This window comes from Eschrichtius robustus, chromosome 2 (assembly GCF_028021215.1).
Source record: "Eschrichtius robustus isolate mEscRob2 chromosome 2, mEscRob2.pri, whole genome shotgun sequence".
NCBI lineage: Eukaryota > Metazoa > Chordata > Mammalia > Artiodactyla > Eschrichtiidae > Eschrichtius > Eschrichtius robustus.
Window position 1 is genome coordinate 61,373,093 of NC_090825.1, and position 24,137 is coordinate 61,397,229.

At 34.7% G+C, this 24,137-nt stretch overlaps 1 protein-coding gene across 1 annotated transcript in view; it reads right to left on the reverse strand.

The window, feature by feature from the left end:
- AP3B1 (adaptor related protein complex 3 subunit beta 1) overlaps window positions 1–24,137 on the reverse strand; it is a 283,078-nt gene that overhangs the window by 26,192 nt on the left and 232,749 nt on the right. Inside the window, exons 23-24 of the mRNA XM_068535546.1 lie at window positions 14,333–14,564; window positions 9,941–10,025 (exon numbers count right to left, since the gene is read on the reverse strand). Of these exons, the coding sequence (XP_068391647.1) occupies window positions 9,941–10,025; window positions 14,333–14,564 (317 nt within the window). The remainder of the gene's footprint in view (window positions 1–9,940; window positions 10,026–14,332; window positions 14,565–24,137) is intronic.

The window sequence follows — 24,137 nt, forward strand, 5'->3', positions numbered from 1 at the left end:
ATAAAACTTTTATTTTTTAATTCTCAATTTTTCTGTGCCATCCTCTTTAAGGTGGGGTTCTTATAAATAGTATATGTTGAATTGTGCTTTTTACATGTTCAGTATCACTGGAATTTAACTTATTGACATGAATTCTGATAACTAGTATGTGTGGCCCCTTCTAGTCATCTTATTTTGTTTTCTATTTACCATGCTTTTTTCCTTTTCCTGCCTTGTTAAACTGGTCAAGTTTTAAGCACTCCGTTTCTTCTTCCCTTTAGTCATTTGGAGGTTATAATACATCATATTTCCCTTACTTTAGAGGTTAGTTTTAACATTTTAAACCATATTTAAACTCCTTTTAGCCATCAATCAATCCCCTTGCCAAGCATGACAAGAACACCATCATTCCTCATACTCGTCCACATCGAGATTTTGGTTCCAGATTATTAAAATTTATTTTTTACATTAGGGGTGAACAATTATTTTTACACATTGATGGATTTAACAGGTTGAATTCTCTGTCTACTTTTTATTCTGTTTTTCTCTGTCACAGATTAAAAAAATTTTTTTACTACAGTATATCTTTGAGTAATCCTTTCAAGAAAGGGTCTTGGGGGGTAAACTGATGGAATCTTTGCTTGTCTGAAAAATGTCTATTTCGTTTCCACCAAATTTTAAAGATTATGTCCCTTGCCTTCTGGCTACCAGAACTGATGACAGTACTGATGAGGAATCTGATTCCATTCACATTCTTGTTCATTTTTAGGTAAGCTGCTTTTCTTCACCTCTCTGGAAGATACTAGAGTAGTTTTCTCCTTATTAAAAATTCTACCAGAAGCAACAAATAACCTACAAGGGAATCCCTATAAGGTTGTCAGCTGATTTTTCAGCAGAAACTTTGCAGGCCAGAAGGGAATGGCAGGACATATTTAAAGTGATGAAAGGGAAAAACTTACAACCAAGATTACTCTACCCAGGGAGGATCTCATTCAGAATCTGCGGAGAAATCAAAAGCTTTACAGACAAGCAAAAGCTAAGAGAATTCAGAACCACCAAACCATCATTACAACAAATGCTAAAGGAGCTTCCTCAGGCGGGAAACACAAGAAAAGAAAAAGACCTACAAGAACAAACCCAATACAATTAAGAAAATGGTAACAGGAACATACATATCTATAATTATCTTAAATGTAAATGGATTAAATGCTCCAACCAAAAGACACAGACTAGCTGAATGAATACAAAAACAAGACCCATATATATGCTGTCTACAAGAGACCCACTTCAGACCTAGGGACACATATAGAGTGAAAGTGAGGGGATGGAAAAAGATATGCCATGCAAATGGGAATCAAAAGAAAGCTGGAGTAGCAATAATCATATCAGACAAGATAGACTTTAAAATAAAGACTATTACAAGAGACAAGGAAGGACACTACATAATGATCAAGGGATCAATCCAAGAAGAAGATACAACAACTGTAAATATCTATGCACCCAACATAGGAGCACCTCAATACATAAGGCAAACATTAACAGCCATAAAAGGAGAAATCGACAGTAGCACAAAAACAGTGGGGGACTTTAACACCTCACTTACACCAATGGACAGATCATCCAAAATGAAAATAAAAAAGGAAACACAAGCTTTAAATGACACAACAGACCAAATAGACTTAATTGGTATTTATAGGACATTCCACCCAAAAGTGGCAGAATACACTTCTCAAGTGCTCACGGAACATTCTCCAGGATAGATCACATCTTGGGTCACAAACCAAGCCTCCGTAAATTTAAGAAAATTGAAATCATAGCAAGCATCTTTTCCGACCACAATGCTATGAGATTAGAAATCAATTACAGGAAAAAAACTGTAAAAATACAAACACATGGAGGCTAAACAATATGCTACTAAATAACCAAGAGATCACTGAAGAAATCAAAGAGGAAATCAAAAAATACCTAGAAACAAATGACAATGAAAACACGATGACCCAAAACCTATGGGATGCAGCAAAAGCCATTCTAAGACAGAAGTTTATAGCAATACAATCCTACCTCAAAGAAACAAGAAACATCTCAAATGAACAACCTAATGTGAAACCTAAAGCAACTAGAGAAAGAAGAACAACCAAAACCCAAAGTCAGTAGGAGGAAAGAAATCATAAAAGATCAGAGCAGAGAAATAAATGAAACAGAAACAAAGAAAACAACGGCAAAAATCAATAAAACTAAAAGCTGGTTCTTTGAGAAGATAAACAAAATTGATGAACCTTTAGCCAGACCCATCACAAATAAAAGGGAGAGGACTCAAATCAGTAAAATTAGAAATGAAAAAGGAGAAGTTACAACTGACACCATAGAAATACAAAGGATCATGAGTACTACAAGCAACTATATGCCAATAAAATGGACAACCTGGATGAGATGGACAAATTCTTAGAAAAGTACAATCTTCCAAGGCTGGATCAAGAAGAAATAGAAAATATGAACAGATCAATTGCAAGTAATGAAACTGAAACTGTGATTAAAATCTTCCAACAAACAGAAGTCCAGGACCAGATGGCTTCACAGGTGAACTCTATCAAACATTTAGAGAAGAGCTAACACCCACCCTTCTCAAACTCTTCCAAAAAACTGCAGAGGATGGAACATTCCCAAACTCATTCTATGAGGCCACCATCACCCTGATACCAAAACCAGACAAAGATATCACAAAAAAAGAAAATTACACGCCAATATCACTGATGAACATAGACGCAAAAATCCTCAACAAAATACTAGCAATCAGAATCCAACAACACATTGAAAGGATCATACACCATGATCAAGTGGGATTTATCCCAGGGATGCAAGGATTCTTCAATACACACAAATCAATCAATGTGATACACCATATTAACAAATGGAAGAATAAAAACCATACAATCATCTCAATAGATGTAGAAAAAGCTTTTGACAAAATTCAACAGTTTTATGATAAAAACTCTCCAGAAAGTGGGCGTAGAGGGAACCTACCTCAACATAATAAAGGCCATATACAACAAACTCACAGCAAACATCATTCTCAATGGTGAAAAACTGAAAGCATTTCCTCTAAGATCAGGAACAAGACAAGGATGTCCACTCTCGCCACTATTATTCAACAGAGTTTTGGAAGCCCTAGCCACAGCAATCAGAGAAAAGAAGAAATAAAAGGAATACAAATTGGAAAAGAAGAAGTAAAACTGTCACTGTTTGCAGATGACGTAACACTATATATAGATAATCCTAAAGATGTCACCAGAAAATTATTAGAGCTAATCAATGAATTTGGTAAAGTTGCAGGATACAAAATTAATGCACAGAAATCTCTTGCATTCCTATACACTAACAATGAAAGATCAGAAAGAGAAATTAAGGAAACAATCCCATTCACCACTGCAACAAAAAGAATAAAATACCTAGGAATAAACCTACCTAAGGAGGTAAAAGCCCTGTACTCAGAAAACTATAAGACACTGATGAAAGAAATCAAAGATGACAGAAACAGATGGAGAGAAATACCATGTTCTTGGATTGGAAGAATCAATATTGTGAAAATGACTATACTACCCAAAGCAATCTACAGATTCAATGCAATCCCTATCAAACTACCAATGGCATTTTTTACAGAGCTAGAACAAAAAAATCTTAAAATTTGTATGGAGACACAAAAGACCCCGAATAGCCAAAGCAATCTTGAGGGGAAAAAAATGGAGCTGGAGGAATCAGACTCCCTGACTTCAGACTATACTACAAAGCTATAGTAATCAAGACAATATGGTACTGGCACAAAAACAGAAATATAGATCAATGGAACAGGATACAGAGCCCAGAGATAAACCCACACACCTATGGTCACCTAATCTATGACAAAGGAGGCAAAAATATACAATGCAGAAAAGACAGCCTCTTCAATAAGTGGTGCTGGGGAAACTGGACAGCTACATGTAGAAGAATGAAATTAGAACACTCCCTAACACCATACACAAAAACAAACTCAAAATGGATTAAAGACCTAAATGTAAGACCAGACACTATAAAACTCTTAGAGGAAAACACAGGCAGAACGCTCTTTGACATAAATCACAGCAACATCTTTATTGACCCACCTCCTGAAGTAATGAAAATTAAAACAAAAATAAAGAAATGAGACCTAATGAAACTTAAAAGCTTTTGCACAGCTAAGGAAACCATAAACAAGATGAAAAGACAACCCTCAGAATGGGTGAAAATATCTGCAAACAAAGCAACTGACAAAGGATTAATCTCCAAAATATACAAGCAGCTCATGCAGCTCAATATCAAAAAAACAAAAAAACCCAATCCAAAAATGGGCAGAAGACCTAAATAGACATTTCTCCAAAGAAGATATACAGATTGCCCACAAACACATGAAAAGATGTTTAACATCACCAATCATTAGAGAAATGCAAATCAAAACTGCAATGAGGTATCACCTCACACCGGTCAGAATGGCCATCATCAAAAAATCTATGAATAAATGCTGCAGAGCGTGTGCAGAATAAGGAACCCTCAAACACTGTTGGTGGGAATGTAAATTGATACAGCCGCTATGCAAAACAGCATGAAGCTTCCTTAAAAAACTAAAAACAGAACTACCATATGACCCAACAATCCCACTACTGGGCATATACCCAGAGAAAACCATAATTCAAAAAAACACATGCACGCCAATGTTCATAGCAGCACTATTTACAACAGCCAGGACATGGAAGCAACCTAAATGTCCATCAACAGAGGAACAGATAAAGAAGATGTGGTACATATATATAATGGAATATTACTCAGCCATAAAAAGGAATGAAATGGGGTCATTTGTAGAGACGTGGATGGACCTAGAGAGTGTCATACAGAGTGAGTCAGTAAGTCAGAAAGAGTAAAGCAAATATTGTATAATAATGCATATATGTGGAATCTAGAAAATCTAGACGTAGAGAACAAATGTACGGATACCAAGGGGGAAAGGGGTGGGGTGGGAGGAACTGGGAGACTGGGATTGACACATATACATTACTGATACTATGTATAAAATAGACAACTGATGGGAACATACTGTATAGCACAGAGAACTCTACCTAATGCACTGTGGTAACCTAAATGGGAGGGAAGTTCAAAAGGGAGGGGATAATAACTGTATGTGTATGGCTGATTCATTTTGTTGTGCACTGAAGGCTAACACAACATTGTAAAGCAACCATACTCCAATAAAAATTAATTTTAAAAAAATGCAAAAATTTTAAAAAATAAAAAACAATAAAAATTCTACCAGGATGTGGCCTTTTTGCTAGTTGTTCACATTCACTCTGTTTGGCCTTTGATGGGTCCTTTCAATCTGAAGGCGTGTACATTTCTTTTGCTTGGGAAAATTTTCTCCTATAATTTACTTAATTATTTCTTTTCTCCATTGTGTCTTTTCTTTCCTTCTAGATCTCCTATTAGATGAATTGATTCTTTTTTTTTTAAAGAGGAAGCATAATTTTTTTAAAAAGATTAATTAATTAATTAATTAATTTCTGGCTGCATTGGGTCTTCATTGCTGCGTGTGGGCTTTCTCTAGTTGCGGTGAGCAGGGGCTACTCTTCATTGCGGTACGTGGGCTTCTCATTGCGGTGGCTTCTCTTGTTGTGGAGTATGGGCTCTAGGCACACGAGCTTCAGTAGTTGTGGCACACGGGCTAAGTAATTGTGGCTTGCGGGCTCTAGAGCGCAGGCTCAGTAGTTGTGGTGCACAGGCTTAGTTGCTCTGTGGCATGTGGGATCCTCCCGGACCAGGGATTGAACCCGTGTCCCCTGCATTGGCAGGCGGATTATTAACCACTGCACCACCAGGGAAGTCCCAGATGAATTGATTCTTTTAACTTTTTTTTTCGTATTTTCCATCTTCGTCTTTTTGCCTTCTATTCTGGTTGATTTCATTGACTCCCTCTTATGGAACACTAAATCAGTCTTCAGCTGTGTCCAGTCTGTCATCCACCTACTGAGTCCTTTTGGCTTTTTATGTTTTTAGATCTCCAAGAATATATTTTAAATTGTCTAATTACTCCTTCTCAAATAAGCAGCATATTCTTGCTTTACAGATATAGTGTTCTCTTGAATCAGATATTGGTTGTAATTTTTTAAATTATTATTTATTTATTTATTTATTTTTGGCTGTGTTGGGTCTTCGTTTCTGTGCGAGGGCTTTCTCCAGTTGCGGCAAGCGGGGGCCACTCTTCATCGCGGTGCGCGGGCCTCTCACTACCGCGGCCTCTCTTATTGCAGAGCACAGACTCCAGACGCGCAGGCTCAGTAGTTGTGGCTCACGGGCCTAGTTGCTCCGCAGCATGTGGGATCTTCCTGGACCAGGGCTCGCACCTGTGTCCCCTGCATCGGCAGGCAGATTCTCAACCACTGCGCCACCACGGAAACCCTTTGTAAGTCATTTTGAGCTTTCCCTTTCAAACTGAGGCTTTCCCTCAAAAGTCTGGTCATCCTAAGCTGTCTGTTTATATTTATAATGAAGGACCAGGTTAATTAACAAACAAAGCAAGTTCTGCTGCATATTAGCTATAAGATTTTGGGCAAGTTTTCTTCCTGTGCCTTAGTTTACTCACCTCTAAAATGGAATAATAATAATACTCACCTCATAGGCATGTTTTGAGAATTAAGTAAACTAACACACACAACGCAGTGTTTAGAATGGTGCCTAGCACACAGCTATTGCTCGATACATGTTAGTGAGTGTTATTTCTATGGGTCTCCTCTCCCCTGGTGGGCTGGCTGGAGTTTTCTTAAGTGGGTGAGACATGACTGGTTATGGTCATGAAGTTGAGAGGCAGGTAGGCAATGGCCTTATCTCTCCACCAACAGACGTAAGATTGGCTTTATCCTAGTGGTAGGGTAAAGGCGACTTGAGAATATCATTCTCTTGGGTAGAACTGCATTTCATCTTGTCTCTGACCATCCTGCCTCCTTCCTATAAACTCAACCCCCGCTGTTCTCTTAGGGCACATCCTCACCAAAAGTCCTTCTCAGGCAAGTAGTTGTTCACTTTCTTTACAGGGTAATTTTTAGGTCTCTGATTAAATGTGTATGCTGCCTGCTGCTAGGGGCAAGGTTGGGGAACTGCAGGTTGGAAGTCATTCTTTAATTCCCTAATACTGTCTTACCCTAACTTTTCTTTTCGCTAGTTCACTTTGTGTTTGATATTCTGCCAGATTTGTTCTTACCATTATAGTAGTTTTCTCCCATGAGTGTTTTGCTCTGTGGTTTTTATTTTCTCTGTTATTGTTTATCTGCTCCCATTTGCTTTCTAACTGCCAATAATTCTTCACAATTTCTGGTCAGCTAATAGCACCCTTTCTCTTTTTAGTGCTCATTTTCTATTAAAGAATGTATTTTCTGTCTTTTTAATGGATTTTGGGCAAAAGAGGGGTGGATGTTAGGGCTCAGTCCTCTAACTTGAGCCAAGCCATATAATTTTTCATACTAGTTAATACATTAATATCTGCTAATCACAAGGATGAGACCTGTTAATGTACTGCATCTACTTTTAGAGAGATACATTTATGTATATTATACATATTTTCAATCTCAGTAAATTTAATCAAGGACTTAATTTGATGACCATTTAAAATGCAAAGCAAAAAAAGAGACCTTAATACTTATCAAGTGTCCATATAACTATATAGTTATATATAATAGCTTTATCTATCTATATATGCATCATATAACTATAATAATACAGAGAATTAATCTAGAAGCTAAAGTAGGGTCATTTTACTCTGGTTCCTTTTCTTTTAATAAACAGAAGTGTACCTGAAAGGCTCACAGTCCATGTTCTCAGCATTTCTGAAGGCTTCCTATCAAATACGCTCTTATTACCCATAATTTTATGTATTGATTTGTATAATGTACTTTGAGGAAAAAATTCAATATCGGCCATTCTTGCCTTTTTTCCTCTTTTTATTGAACTACCAAAACTAATACAGCTCATCACTAAGGAAAAAGTGCTATTTACTATGCAAAAGGCACATTCAGTGATTGGCATCTAAGACCAATTGATCTACCCATTACCACTATCTCCCTACCCCCACTGGCACTACTATGAAGCTATTGATTCAAACACTGTCGATCGGTTTCCATTTTCTGATTTTGGGCAGGCCAATTAAGAAAGTGAGTAATTGTGATTACACTGCTTCAGGATCAATTACATTTGATGCAAGACAAAGTGTTCTTTTTGGAACACACACAAAAATAATTTTTGATCTAGTGTGCATATGTGCTTAATAAAAAATCTAAAATATATAACTAATTTATACCCCTCACGACAGAAAAACATATTAATGTAAATGCTTATAACAGCTAAGGCTATTTTCTATCTAAAATAAATTCATCATTTTCCTAAAATTAGTTTAAGAGAAACTGAGAAAAAACTGTTTATATACACTTCCCAACATAAGATAAAAATCAAACATTACCTAAATATTTATCCCTAAAGGGACTTAGTTAATTGTGAAAGACAAGATGCAAATCTTGTGTAATGGACTAAAGAGAAAATCTTTGTAATGAAAAAACCTTTTTTAAAACCCTTCATTGCATAGAAATATAACAGGTTTTTTATGTAAATTGAAAAGAAAGAAGAATTTTTTTAGTTCTTAATCTTGCCCTAACTTAGTACATAAGCTTTGTCATTGGGCTCACATTGTCAAAATCATTAAAATGAATATACGTCTAGTGTTGGAGGTAAATCTATTTAGAATGATGTTACTCATAGTCTTGTGCTCAGTAATATTGATCTGTGTTGTTTGTCTAATAGAAAAATAATAAACAATTACTAGGCAATGTGGGGAAAAGTAATCAGTTTTTATATAACACTAATATAGCAGACCTCCCAAAACATAAGGGTGATGATCTGCATAAAATCAATGTGTTATGCTACATTGCTTATATTCATCATTGCAGGTTCTCAGCAATAAATGGTATAATATTAGGCCTGAATTACTGGTAAACTGAAAAGGTATATGAAAAAGAAAGGTTCACTACATTCAACCTATAAACTTATTTTAAAGTGCCTATTTCCTAAACCTGGAGATTTTTATCATAAAAAATTCTGTTAGAAGCTAGCTAAAATTTAGATAAATAAAATGCCTCAATTCTTTTCAGAATAAGAACAAAACAACTTCAAATCAAAATAACACATCATATCTTAGATCAGAAAAACACAAAAGAAATGAGTTCAAAGATAATTCTTAAAGATGCATGAATATAGCTTTGCATTAGTTTGCTAATAGTTTCTGGATTTCATCAGAAAGGTATAAAACATTATATAAAACAATAACAATGAAAAAACACAATTCTAGAAAAGCTCTTTTGAATAGTATTCACCTATGAAACCTTTGTCAACTGATAAGTGTTCTCTTTTGAATTTTATCAAAAGCATTTTGTAAATTAAAGTAAAAATCTATGAAAAATCTATGAGTTTTTGGTACTGACAGAATCAATAATTCTCCACTTAAGAGGCTCGAGATAACATATAAAATGTTTCAAAAGATATCTTCTCTGGGCTAGCCAACAATATTATTAAAGTTTTTAATTTCTCCTGAGTTTTCCTCATGAATTTTATCATAAATTTTCCAAAAGCGCAGAGATAAGCAAAAAAAAAAAAAAAAATTTAGCAGTAGCTTCTTACTTTAGCCAACAAACTGTGAAGCTCAACCACATATGGCAGACTGTAATGGCTATCTGTGTAACAAATATTAAAAACATATATTGCACATAATTTGTCCAACTATTCCACAGCAGTCTAAACATTGCTAAAGAAAAGCATGTTTGTGTAAATGTTTTGTCTCTCAAAGAAAAAGCTGCTGAAAGCCTTGATTTTAATCTGCTATTGTTTATAGTAATATGAAATATAGACGAACAATTGAACTTACCACAACTGGAAACTGGCAGTCTGAGTGGAATCACAAAAGTCAATACCCATTGAAACAGTAATGGATCCCTCAGGCTCAAGAGATTCTAGGAAATAAGATAATTTAGACATGGAAACACAGAGGATGTGAAAAAGACTAAACACTAAAAACTTATGTAATGTTTGTAGTTTGGTTAAAACAGTCAAATTTAATGATGGTTTGTAAGAATAATTTCAAACTAAGAGTATTAAAGCAAATTATAAAGTAATTTCACTTGAAGGCTCTCTTTTTCACAACTTAATTCTGTGCATACTTCAATGAACACATTATATCTATTTGTTTCAGAAATACACCTCATCCTGAGAAATTTCATGTTTTACAATATTGTCTTTATAGGCATTGAAGGTGAGAAGGAAATAAATGTTTTTCTGTTTGGAACAACTATAACACACTCTGGGTGCTTTTAAGAGACTGTGTACTTAAAACTATGGAATATTTACTCTAGATATAAAAAGTAAATTTTCAACAATGTTCTAAATTTCCACTGGGGGAAAAAATCCAAAATTTAAAACATGCAAATTAAAGCAAAGCTGGAAGAAGAAATTAATTTGTTGTCCTCAGATATTAACCAAGACAACTGGCATTACAGGAACCCAAAACAATAAGTCTAACTGCATTAGTCAAAAAATTACTGGAAGAAAATTTAGTAGCAGATTAGGTTATCTTGAAAAAAATAAATAATAAAGTGACATTTCGTAGATTTGTAATTTCTGAAGCTTCATCTATCAACTAATCAAGTGTGGGAGATAACTGTTTCAATATACAATACTGGTGTTTTTTCAGTTGATAATGATAAAACTCAAGACAAACAATAACACCATTTTATTCTGCTTATGATTCCAGAGTCAAAGTGTAATGCTGTACATTAGAATAATGAGGGATCTTAAACATATACCTATTAAGTATAAATATTTATGTATATATATTATATTTAAATAGAAACCATTCACTTTTGATTTCTACTTTGCTTAAAGTCTCTAGCGTAACTGCAGTGGTATTGCACAGTAGCTTTATATTTAGTTTTATTTCTTCTGCATATATATTATTAGATGTAGTTATATTTTAGCAAGCACACACTAATCCAGTAGACTGTGATTATTCTAGGGCTTGTTGATAGGTATAATTTGCCATTTAATGCTAACCATTACAGAAATGATGGTACAGATAGGACAAAAGAACAATTCAATAAGCTTAAGATATTAAGTATTTTTATATCTCAAAGGCTCGATGAAGATTAGGCATTATAAGAAGGTACTTGTTTGATGCTGATTTTTAAAGTGTCATTGGTTTGCTTATTAGTTGGTTTGCTGATTCCAGTTTGAATTTAATTTGTTTATAAACCTAACATTTACCAGGATGGCATGTAAGTACCAGAAGACTTGCTACCTAATCTTTGGCAAACAAGCTTTATTGTAAATTACCATAATAATAGTTTTCTTGCATTTCTCCTAAAGCTACACCATATCAGTTCATAGTTTTGTCAGTCACATTGCTCAAAACTATTCTTCAGTGAATCCTTGATGTCTTCTTCTGTGCCACAGATATACTGGGGTTTGGTCTTATGTGCAGCTGACACCACATTGGTAGCAAATGCTGTCATCTCCAAAGCATGATGGCATTCGGGACTTAGATCTCTCTACATCATGTATCGTCATACTTCATTTGACAAAGTGACAGTTCTCAAGATGCCTTGATGATGGCACTGTCTGACACAGTTTCATAACTTCCTCAGTCTTAAGATAATTAACTGTGAGCTTAGTGCCATGCTAATTCTGAAGGATAGTTCATGATCAATGGTATGTTTTATTATATGAATGCTTCAAGAGCAAAGTGATCAGCATAAAATTATTCATATAATAGATTTTTATATTTGAAGCCTACTACATTGGAAAAGTTTATTCAATCAGGTGTCTGTAGTTGAATACTGCTTCTGGATCATTGCAATATACATGAGAGGGTTATGTAGAAATGACTGAAAAACACTGGCTCTATTACACTGCACCGTTAATAATGAAAAATTAAATCACACAAGATGCCATCTACTTTGATGTGACAGTTGTACAGTAACTAGTGAAATCTTAGCTGAACTCAAACTTGTCAATTGTTAACATAAAGTCACTGAATATAGTGCAGAGAGCCTAAGGCTACTCTTTGAGTGAGTGAGTGAGTGTGTGTGTGTGTCTGTGTGTGTTTTAAATCTCTTGTGTACATGTGCCTGATCTCTTTGGGAAAAATGGCACTTTATTCCTAATATTCTTGCAAGGAATCCAGTTTCATGCAAAATCCTGACAAAAGTCATCTCATATTATAGGGAAAAAGAGAACAGATTGGTGACAAATAAGAAAGCCGCTGGACTCCTTAACATATGCATATGTGCTTATTAAATAAAACAAATATCTTACTTCCCTTATTTCACAAAAAATGAAAATGCAGTATTTGTTCTTTGTTGCATTCCTATGATTTTTTTGGACTAATTAAGATATTTCATACTCTGAACTCTACTGTTACCTACTGACGAAAGAGACTAAGTGGTATTGCATACAAATTACTGCACGGGAAAGAATTCTGTATCTTGAGGGTATTCAATAAAAGCCAACAGAACAAATGAAAACACTGCAAAAACTTTGCCTAAGAAAAGAAAAGGAAAGAAAGCCTATTACTAGTACTGAGATAATGGCATATATTCATATTTTATTTTGGTGTTAAGGCCATACTATGAAATTTATTATATTTATTTCTTCTATTCTACATAAGGCAACAAAAGGTCAACTCGTCAACTCATTATGCCAGCTCAAAGAAATGACAACATTGTTCTACTGTTTTAACCTTTGGATAACATTTTCAACCTTCAGACAATGCATATATCAGCTGCGTGACACTTTTTAAACTAAATTAATTTTTTAACTAGGTAAAAAAAGCTGGATTTCAAGCAGTAAAAAAGAATACAAATTGGGATATTCTTTAATTCCTTAGCAATATATTAACTTCATAAAATAATTCAATAAAAATCAGGACACTGTAGTCTTTAAACAGTGTCTTAATTACCAAATTATTTTTTAAAGAGGATATTACATGGGTTCTCAAATCAACTTACTTTAACTCTACTTCTCTCTACTTTGGTTGCTTATAAAAGTCTACCATATTTCATCTACTAGGAATTTTTTATATCTTTGTGGAAAAATATAACACAAAGAATGACTTCTTTACTGAATGACTCATGAAAATGACAGGAGAGAATTCAACAATGTGAAAGAGCTCACTCAGGCAAAGAGGGAGAAAAAACAGAATAGCTATATGATAGGCAATAATGAATAAAGAAGGCAGAGTTACCCGGTCAAAAGGCTTTGCTCACCTAAAGTATCATAAAAAGGAACTACTTGGAGCCTTCTGATGGTAATATTTCAAGGATTCAGTGACAGAAACCTTGTATCACTTTTAATTAAGATTTTGCCTGAACCTTCTCCCAACTAAACTGTAGGACTGCCTCCACTTACACAAAACAAAAAGAGAGATAGACATTCTAATTATTATACTATTTTAAACTCAAAGTTAGCCATACAGTTGTTACACTTAATTTTTAAAAGGTGTACTTTTTGTAAAACACTTAAAAAATGGAAGGGGATGACAGCTGGAGAGACAGTATGATATAATGGGCACTGAGGTAGCCTGGAAAGCACATGCTACGTGGTAGGGGCAGCCGGCATGGCATCGGCTGGTTGTGCTGCATGCAGGTGGGAATAAAGCACCTGTACCGCCATAATCTTGTGCTTTACCCGTGAACAGTGAGATTTCCTGGTTTGTCCTTTAATGTAAAAAAAAATACTGATTTTTAAATGGTGGCAACAGATTAAAAAAACATGATGTGTAAAAATACCAGTAACATACTGTGGGCTATTCTACCTTCTATGTATTGAAAGGAAGACAAACAGAATAGTACATACCCTCTCAGTCTCTGCTCCCTTCACTTTTCAATCTATGGAATAGGAAGGGAAACGGGGAAGAAGAGATATGGAAGGTACAATACCCAAAAGGCAGACTAAAATCATGCAGGAAATGAAGCTGACCAGAGAGAGAGGTGGGGGAAGGTGATGCAGATAGGAAAAATGGGAGGAAATTGTGATTCTCCAGACACAGTCTTTCATCAGTACTGGTATTACCACTGCTGGCACCTAATTCACTAAGGGCAAAGACATGTATTTATCTTACAAGATAAATTCGGTTTAAAAAGGAAAAACTTATATACACTGAGTTTGCTAATAGTCAATAAAATAATATGTATTCCACTTTACTTTTAAAATGAACACATTTAATTATCAAATGTAGTTAAAGTTTTAAATGAGAATTACTATTTACCTATTGGATTAAAAACATGCATTTGCATGCCCACAGGAAGTTTCTTTTCCCCTATGTGGATATTTTCCACCTTCCAATCAGTGGTATTATTCAATGTTATTTGCACAGAGACCATATTATCACCAAAACTGCAAGGCTGTCTTGGAAAGAAATAATGGGCAGCTAGTCCTTTTCCACTCATCCGATGAAGCAGCACATGAGTTTTCACTGGTACAAAGACAGGAGTACTGACCTATTGCACGATGGAAAAAAGAAAAAAAAAAAAAAGAATTAGTGAATATAGTTATTAATTCTTAAAAATATACAAAAATTCACAACACTTAACTCCTGTTTTCCCTAAAGTATTAATCACAATAATAGACATTAGTAGGATATCACACACATAGATATGAAGTCAGAAATTATACAAAAATGTAAAGTAAATGCCTTCGAAACAGTATTAAAATTCTTCTGTACTCTGCAGGCATATATTAAAATATTTTGACAATCTGTATCTAAAAAGAAGAGAATAATCTTAGTTGTATAAATATATTCAGTTTTTTTAGAGTTTATAAATGTTTTTGTTTTCTTCTTAGGTACACTATATTTCAACATTTTGCCAATTTTCTTATTAGTTTTAATAATTTGTCATTTGATTTTCTTGGGCTTTCAAACTATATTATAATCTGTCTATAATGAACATCTTATACTTTCATTTCCAATCCTGACTGCTTTAACTTTTTTCACCCTGAATTTCTTTCACTGTAAACTGAAGACTATGACCTCCTTTTTAAGGTGGTTCTTCCTTTGCTTTAATGATTAAAAAGATCTTCCCTATCTCAAGATCAGATAACCATTCACTTACATTTTCTTCTGGAGCTTTCATGGTTCTAATTTTTTAATTCATGAGGAACTGATTTAGGTATATTTACTCTATATTTTAATTATTTTTCTCCAAATACTTAACAAATCATCTGTACATGATTTAATGATTAGCTCTTCCTCAATGATCTATAAATGCAGACATTCTAATTATTTAGTTGGAGACATTTTTGAACCTTGATGGAGCTGTTAAACCAGTACCACACTGTTTTATTTCTTATAGCCCTACAATGTGATTCAATTGTTTGGCAAAACAAAGCGTCGCTTATTCTTCCACCCACCCCTGCCAATATTTTCTTGGCTAGTCATCTGTTTATGCTTTCACTGAACCTTAGACTCTTAGTTAAATTCAACTGTGAGTGGAATCAGAGGCAGCATATTAAGTGAAGAAACACAGTCCTTTCTAAAATAATATGGGGCTATCTTTCCATTCAAAGTCAAAGTATTGCATGTGGCTTGACCTGACATGGGCAAGCTTTAAAAAAAAAAAAAAAAATCAATTTGTGATTAAACAGGCCTAATCAAGATTTTTTCCTAACAAGTGTACTCTCCCAAACTAGGTTTTCTATTATAATTGTGAGAGTACATATTAACCTGTTCAACATGCTCACTATGCCACTGACGTCTGATGACATAAAAAACTTAATAATAATAATAATTTAAAACTCATCAACAAAAATCCAAGAGTTAAATATCATATACACAGAATGATAAAGTTGGAGAGAGGCAAGTGTAGAGCACCATGAGAAAAGCAGAACAAATGCAGGAGTCTGGATTACAGGCAGCCAGGAATTAGCACTCTAGATATCACATAAGGTTCTTTGAAGGTACGCCTTAAGTCATTTAAGAGCTATCAACTTGTCTTAGTTGGTTAACTGATTCTCTCTCTCAATCTAACCCTGGGACACGTGGTCCAAATATTTGTTTTTTTTCTACTTTGTCCCAAAATTCTGGACCTTTATTATAATAGTTAAAACAATGCTAAGGAATGTACAAAGGAAGAAAAACAGTGTAATTCTCTCCACACATTCTTTCCACACTCAACCAAGTTCAAGAAGCACTTTAACTTCTAAAAAAGGTCCTCCCTAACAATCTTCAAAGCTTATCTATGATAGTGCAAAGAGGCCTATGTTTTCTTTCACAATAAATACCTCATAAATGGCAGTTTGGGGTAATAATATACACTTTTTTAACTACAGAAAGGGGCTGACTGAAAATGTTTGATTGCTTTTTTTAACCTATTTTCTAAGTTCATACAAGTCATATTTAGCGAACCTCCTCCACTGTCTAAACTACATAGGTGATATTTTGTTCAATAAAACCAGTAGGTTTCATAAATACTTCATCAATTTCCATATGTAATACAATTAATCCTGACAAGAAAGCAAGATTTTAGTTCAACATTTTGTACATCAGATTACTTACTTATATTCCAGAAACATATACATGATCTGTGGCTGCTTATATTCTAAGATGCTAAATATCATGAATGGCTTTTCTTACTTCACAATTTACAAATAACAATTATTTTATTAAATGTTAAAAAAAAAAACAGGTAAAAAGTAAATTAATTAGTGAATGACCTAGACTGGGGCTGTGAAAATGAGGGTTTAAGTTTAAGAAAGGAGGTAGATACTTAAGTTTGAACAAAACAAATCACCTTGGGTAGGAGACAGCAAACTACAGCCCACAAGCCAAATATCACCTGCTGCTTGTTTTATAAAGTTTTATTGGAACACGGCCATTCTGTTCTTTGACATATTGTGGGTGGTTGCTTTTTGGCTCTACAATGAAAGAGTTGAGTAGTTGCAATGCCTAACATATTTACTATCCGGACCCTTTACAGAAAAAGGTGGCTGGCCCCTGATCTAAGGGCATACATGTTACTTTCTTTTCTCCCCCTCCCCTTCTCCTGTTGTCCTGAGGAACAGTTCTCCACAGATCTCTCACAGTTCTGTACATCTTCTAAGCAAAGGTGTTAACAACTTTGTTCCTGAAAATCTTTTCAAGGATGTATAGCAAACAGTCTTTGGAAATGGGTTAAGTGCCTCCCTCTGGGGCAAAGGTTGGACAGGTTTGCCAACAGACCCTTATGAAAGGTTGGGATCTTCTATGCTAAGGATCCTCTCCTCTAAAGCAATCCACTGCATATGCAGTCATTACCTAGCCTTCGTTGCGTCACCCTGTGAAAATTGGGGCTCAGAGAAGTGGCAAGAATGATATTATCCTGGCTTCTGCTATTGCTGTGAGTAATAAACTGTCTTTTGTCTTTGACACAGGAGTCTGGTGTCTTCTACCAGTACCCATGAAATTGTCTCAGGCTAACTTGTTAGCCTGAAAGTGAGGTAACATCTCATACCCTTCACAGTTCTTTGATACCCACTTTTCTTTTTTTTGGTCATTCGACAATTCCCAGATCCACTTACTCCTAAGAGCTAAATTAACGTTGAGTAGGAGTATCATGTACAGCTGTGCAGTTGTAACTGACTGAGAGGTGGACAAGATCTAAAAACCTAGCTTACATTCAAGGGTACCTTTATGGAATGTGCACAATGGCACCACCTGGGTTAGCATGCTTTGCTAATGAGAAGTCTACTTGACAAAGAAGCTATTTTTTTTTTTTTTCACTTTCCTTTATTAAAGTTGATGTTATGACCTGGCTAATTGTTTCTATGGGGTTCTGATGTATCATGATGTGTTCTGATGGCTGACAACAAAGTATCAAGTAAGTTTTATGAAAGACACTGAGGAATCAGAGTTCAATGTTTCAGGGTAGCTTTTATCTGGTTCAAGACTAAGTGCTAGTCTTTTGAAGGAGCTTTCTCCCCAGTGTTCTACCGTGTAGTGGTTATGTATGGGATTGTCTGCTCAACACATCTACCATCTTCTAGGAATGTTGCCACATTCAGTTCTTGATGGAGCTGGCATGTTCTTATGCCACCTCATGATCTGACCACATTAACTGGTTCAGGAATGGGCACTTGGCCCAATGAGTTCCTTTCCTAGGATTTTTGGATTTGGGACTTAGGAAGTTGAGCCAGTCTCTCTCAAGTGGCTAAAATTCTGAGATTTAAAACTCTAATGTCTGTGGCCACATTTCCTGCCATATTGCTCAGTAAGAAATAAACAAAGAACAGGTGAGAGACAGAGTCCTGCTGGTATCTTTGGTTTGGATGGTTCTTGAAGCTGACATATTCCTACCCTTCCTGAAGCTTGGTTTTCTGTGAAATACTCTAGCATTCCTTCCTGAAACTTCCTTTTTTTTTTTTTTCCTTAAGCTAGTTCAAATTCGGTTTCTATCACTTAACTCCCCCAACTCAACTACTAATCACGATTAGTCAGATTTCAGGACACTAACTGGGAGACTGGGGAATAAACTCATAATGGGAGAAGGTGCTTTCTTGTTCCTTTTCCTAAAGCCCTGGTAGATATGTCATGGTGAGACTCAGGCATGGCATCTGATTAGGTTGAACCATATGAATCTACCAACTCTGTACATCAAAGAGTTGAATTACAGCAAAGGAAATAAAAGCAAAAATAAACAAATGGGACCTAATTAAACTTAAAAGCTTTTGAACAACAAAGGAAACTGTCAACAAAACGAAAAGACAATCTACTGGACAGGAGAAAATATTTGCAAATGATATGATTGATAAGGGGTTAATATCCAAAATACATAAACAGCTCATACAACTCAACATCAAAAAAACAAACAACCCAATTAAAAACTGGGCAGAAGAACTGAATAGACATATCTCCAAAGAAGACATACAGATGGCTAACAGGCACATGAAGAAATGCTCAATATCATTAATTATCAGAGAAATATTAATTAAAACCAAAAGGAGATATCACCTCACAACCGTCAGAATGGCTATCATCAAAAAGAACACAAATAACAAATATTGGCGAAGGATGTGGAGAAAAGGGAACCCTCCTACACTGTTGGTGGGAATGTAAATTGGTGAAAAACAGTATGGAGGCTTCTCAAAAAACTAAAAATAGAACTACCATATGACCCAGCAATTCCACTCCTGGGTACATATCCAAAAAAACCGAAAACACTCATTTGAAAAAATACATGCACTTCAATGTTCATAGCAACATTATTTACAATAGCCAAAATATAGGAGCAACCTAAGTGTCAATCAACAGATGAATGGATAAAGATGATGTGATATATTTATGTACAATGGCATACTACTCAGCCATAAAAAGAACAAAAATTTTGCCGTTTACAACATGGATGGACTTGGAGGGTATTATGCTAACTGAAATAAGTCAAAGAAAGAAAGATAAATACTGTATGATTATCACTTGTATATGGAATCTAAAAAATAGAATACACTAGTGAATACAACAAAAGGAGGAGACTCACAGATATAGAGAACAAACTAGTGGTAACCAGTGGTGAGAGGGAAGGGGGAGGGGAAGGATGGGAGTAGGGGATTAAAAGGTACAAACTACTATGTATAAAATAAATACGCTACAAGGATATATTACATAACACAGGGAATACAGCCAATATTTTATAATAACTATAAATGGAGTATAACCTTTAAAAAGTACGATTCATATGTTGTTCATCTGAAACTTACGTAATATTGTACATCAACTATACCTCGACAAATAAAGAGAAGGAAAAAAAAAAAGAGGAATTAGCAATTCTTATGGTTCAACTTGCTTTGGTTCAAGGCTTAGTCCTACCTTCATTAAGAAAGAGGAATCTTATTTATTATGTTTATTATCTGTCTCTCCATTTATTCCCCGCTTTTATGTTCAATTTACAAAACACAATTTTACCCATTTTCAGAACTCAAAGCATAATTTTTCTACATTAAATGATTAGAGAGATTTGCAGATAATATACCACTACTGTTGGTCATAACTATACTTTACTTGATGCTGAGTGCTCAATTATAACACTGTTACTAAAAATACTACAGTCTTTCAAGGAGCTTACTGTGGTGATAAGTGGAGATGATCAATATTAATACTTGTTGGTTTTAGGATATGACTTGACTAGAAATTTTCTACTGTATATAATTGGACACAAATGAAAAATATTGTATTTCTTAATAATTAGAAGGACTTCTATGATCCAAACACTATTTCTTATAGTATCTAGTTCAGGTAAAAGCATTATTTCCCATTAAATATTAAAACTTGTATAAACAGGATAGTATGAAAGACAATATTTGAAAACAATGGTTTTAATTATTTAACTACTGTTCAAAGAATTAAAAATTTAGCTGCATTATAAGCAAATGATATGGGTTATCCTCACGATTCCTGAGGAGGTAATTAGTTCACTAACTGTAATAACTCTAAAATAAAAAGCCTTTTTCTAGAGTTAACAGAACAAAAAGCATCAAGTAACAGTGAGATAATCCTCTACAAATCTTTACACAGCGTATGTTTAAATAATAAAAGTCATTTGTGTACCTTTAGATGGTTTATGAAAATAACCAATCAATTTTGCAGACACAACATTATTTCTAAAGGGAATCTATGTGACTCATGATGCCTGTAGATACACAGAGACAAACCACACATATTTTATCAGTTTATTACAGTAAGCAAATAAGCGTGGAATGAGAGTGCACATAACTGTCTACTTAGCGCTTACTGAAACATTTATAAGAGCTGTTATCTCCCTAATAACAGACAGACAGCGTGCAATTTTAGAGAGGAGAAAAGCTTCATATTTTTTAACACTTCACTAAAAAGTAACCGAAGAGTGTAAAATGAAAAATACTCTGTGCAGTTAGCTGGTAATGGACCATATTATCAACTCAAGTTAGATTTATAGGATACAAACTAGTCACTAATAGTTATTTTATGACATAGCATGTCTGCTTTTTTTGAGATTATTAAGATTAAAGTTGTAAAACTTCTTTTGTACATAGCTGTTCAAAATGATTGAATTATAAAATTTAAATGAGAACTGAAAATAAAACAAGGAGTATCAAGTGCCTAAAAATAAACCTTGTTCGACATCTGCATTACTATTTCAGAGATGACACTTCTATGTAAAGCTTTATGAAAACAATGTCTTCTAGTCTTTTTTGCTTTAATCCACATTCAGACACTTAATCATTTTTAAGTATTATCAATCTATTCTGTTTTTGGACTCCAAAAATATGAAGATCTGCAGTATATAAACTGCTCTCTTTGTACCTAGTTTTGTTTGGCTTATTTTACAGCAGTATTTATTTAGATATATGAGTTATAAAAAATGACCAGATTGTAAACAGAGATACAGTTTCATCTTTAAAATTAGCACTTTTTAAACCAGTGTAAATCTCAACTGGTAAGAGCTGTAATGCAGAAAGCTACAGTATTCTTATTCACCCAGTAAACTGTAGAAAGTGAGCCTATTTTATCTTTAATCTACAGTATTGGGTCTAGTACCTAGTACAGGATTTAAAAAAGCAAAGGGCAAATTTGCTTAACTGTTAGCTAGAACTATAAACATAACACTCAAAGAAGTATATTTCATTTTTCCATCGAATATTACTTTAAATAAACGGTTTATACTTCTAAAGATAACTTCCTCCTTATATATGTAAATTTAGGTATTCTAGAAAGTAACTGTGTTCCTTGCTCCTATTTTATTTTAGTCATCAGTATATACAGTGAAAAATGTGAGACTTTTCACCTCTTATTTTGGTAATAAATAAAAATGTATTTACAGAAAGGTCTGAGTAATTATCAACAAACATTTAATGAGAACCTTACTTCACGCATGGTATTAAGCAGGCTACAGCAAACTTGGCCTGTGGATCAAACCCAGTCCACTGCCTGTTTTTTTTATAGTCTGTGAGCTAAGAATGGTTTTTACATTTTTAAAAGGCTGAAGAAAATAAAAAGAAAAATAACATTTTTGTGACACTAAAATTATAAGACATTCTGATTCAATGTCCACAAATAAAGTTTTATTGGAACGCAGCCACATTCATCCATTTCTGCATGATCTCTGGCTGTTTTACCACAATGGCAGAGTTGAGTGGCTGTGCTCTGCAAAGCTAAAAATATTTACTATCTGGCCCTTTACAAAATGTTTGCTAACCCCCATACAGGATGTATTCACTTTCCATTGGTGTTGAGATGAGGAGGAAATTACTTTATAATAATACCCTATCCTTTCCCCTCCCCAAAGGTAAACCTATAAGTCTCACTGTCAATATACTACTTTTTATAAATCTGAAATCCAGAGTGATGTATATATACTTTTATTTACCACTTTCATAGAAAAATAGTTCCAGAACTATGGATGTAGATACATTATACTATTCTTAGATATGTTCTACTATTCTTTTTCATATTTCCTTTCTGACTTTTGGTTTAAGGGTGCTAATAAAAACAAAACAATCTGGTTTCCAAAGTGTTTAGCAGAAAGGCTCCAATAATTGGTTACAATAAATTTTGTCAGAACCGGAACAGTTTATGTAAGCACAAACAATTATGTGTTGTGTTATTTGATAGATGTGATAATCATTTGATCTTTAGTTCTACCGCTTTCTCACTGACAATATCAATGACATCATATAAAAAAGAAAATGTTAGCGTTCCCTTCCTTCGGAACCAAGCTCAGAACCTTGGCATTATCTTTGACATTCTTATTTCCCTCCAACAATTACTTGAGAAGTTTGATGTCTCTTGTATTCATTTTCTTCTTTTCTGTTGTCTACCACCAGCTTAGTTCAAGTCATCAATGACACTTAAAACATTAAAACATTTTTTAAAATTTAAAATTGCAACAGAAGTCCATGTTTATTGAAAACAATTTCAAACAGTATGGAAATACAAGTAAAATCCCCTCAGGTTTAACCATAATTAACAATTTGGTGTCCCTCCCTGTCTTTTGCTCCCCTTTTATTTCTGCTTGCCCATTCAAATTGGCCTCCCTGTCTCTAGATTCCTTCCACTCCAATCTGTACCACAGGCTCTTGTAAAAATAATTCTCTTAAAACTGTACCTCCCTTATACGTTCAGTGAGGAGGGGTAGAAAGTGCTGAGCTTTGAAGCCAGACAGATGAGCTGAACCTCTGGCTCTGCAACTTACTAACCCTATGACACTAAAAAAGTTACTCATGCTTTAGAGACCTCAATTTTCACATCTGTGAAGTGGGGAAACTACGACCTATCTTTTAGGGTTGTTGTAAATCTAGGCTAAATATAAAAAAATCTAGAGGAGTGAAGGGCCTGAAGATGTTAACATGACAGGCACAAGTAAGGGAATGACACATGATTTCAGAGTTGAAATGAAAGAGTATGTGGTTGAAATTCAGTACAGGTCAAAGTTATCGGTACTGAACAGATCAAGAGGCTGTGAGGTTACATATTGCACAGGTTGAAAATATGTACAGTGAGATGTCCCAGGATGATGGTGGGTTGATGAGATTATGTGGAAGATGCCAAGATCTTCACTGAATGTGGGTAAATGATTAAGAGATCCCAAGATGAGAATGACAAGGAAAGGAAAAGGGTATAGGAAGATGGAATGGGCCTCATATGAGGAAGGAACATGAGGATGAAAAGGCCTAGATGAAACATCTGGGAGCTTCATACAAACCATCTTGCTGGTAATAATGATTTCGTCAAACAAAGAATTCTAGAGAACTGTGAGTGAGGTCATGCTGAGAATATTTGTTATGGGACAGCAAGATCCAAAGGGAGATTCTCAGAGGAAAGCCAGGCTACATAATAGTACTTTATAAAAGTATGTGAGGGGATTGGTAGTTGTTCCACACATTTCACAATGGGGCCACAGCATCTAAAAACCAGCCATGCTGCTTGCACTTAAATGAACTGTAACTTAGGAGACAGAGGGATATGGATCTCATCTAGATGAAGTCCTAGAGGAAGAAAAAGAAGTATGTCTTAGTTGACGTACAAATTGGAAAGGCAGTTTTATTACTGCTACTTTAATTTTAAATAA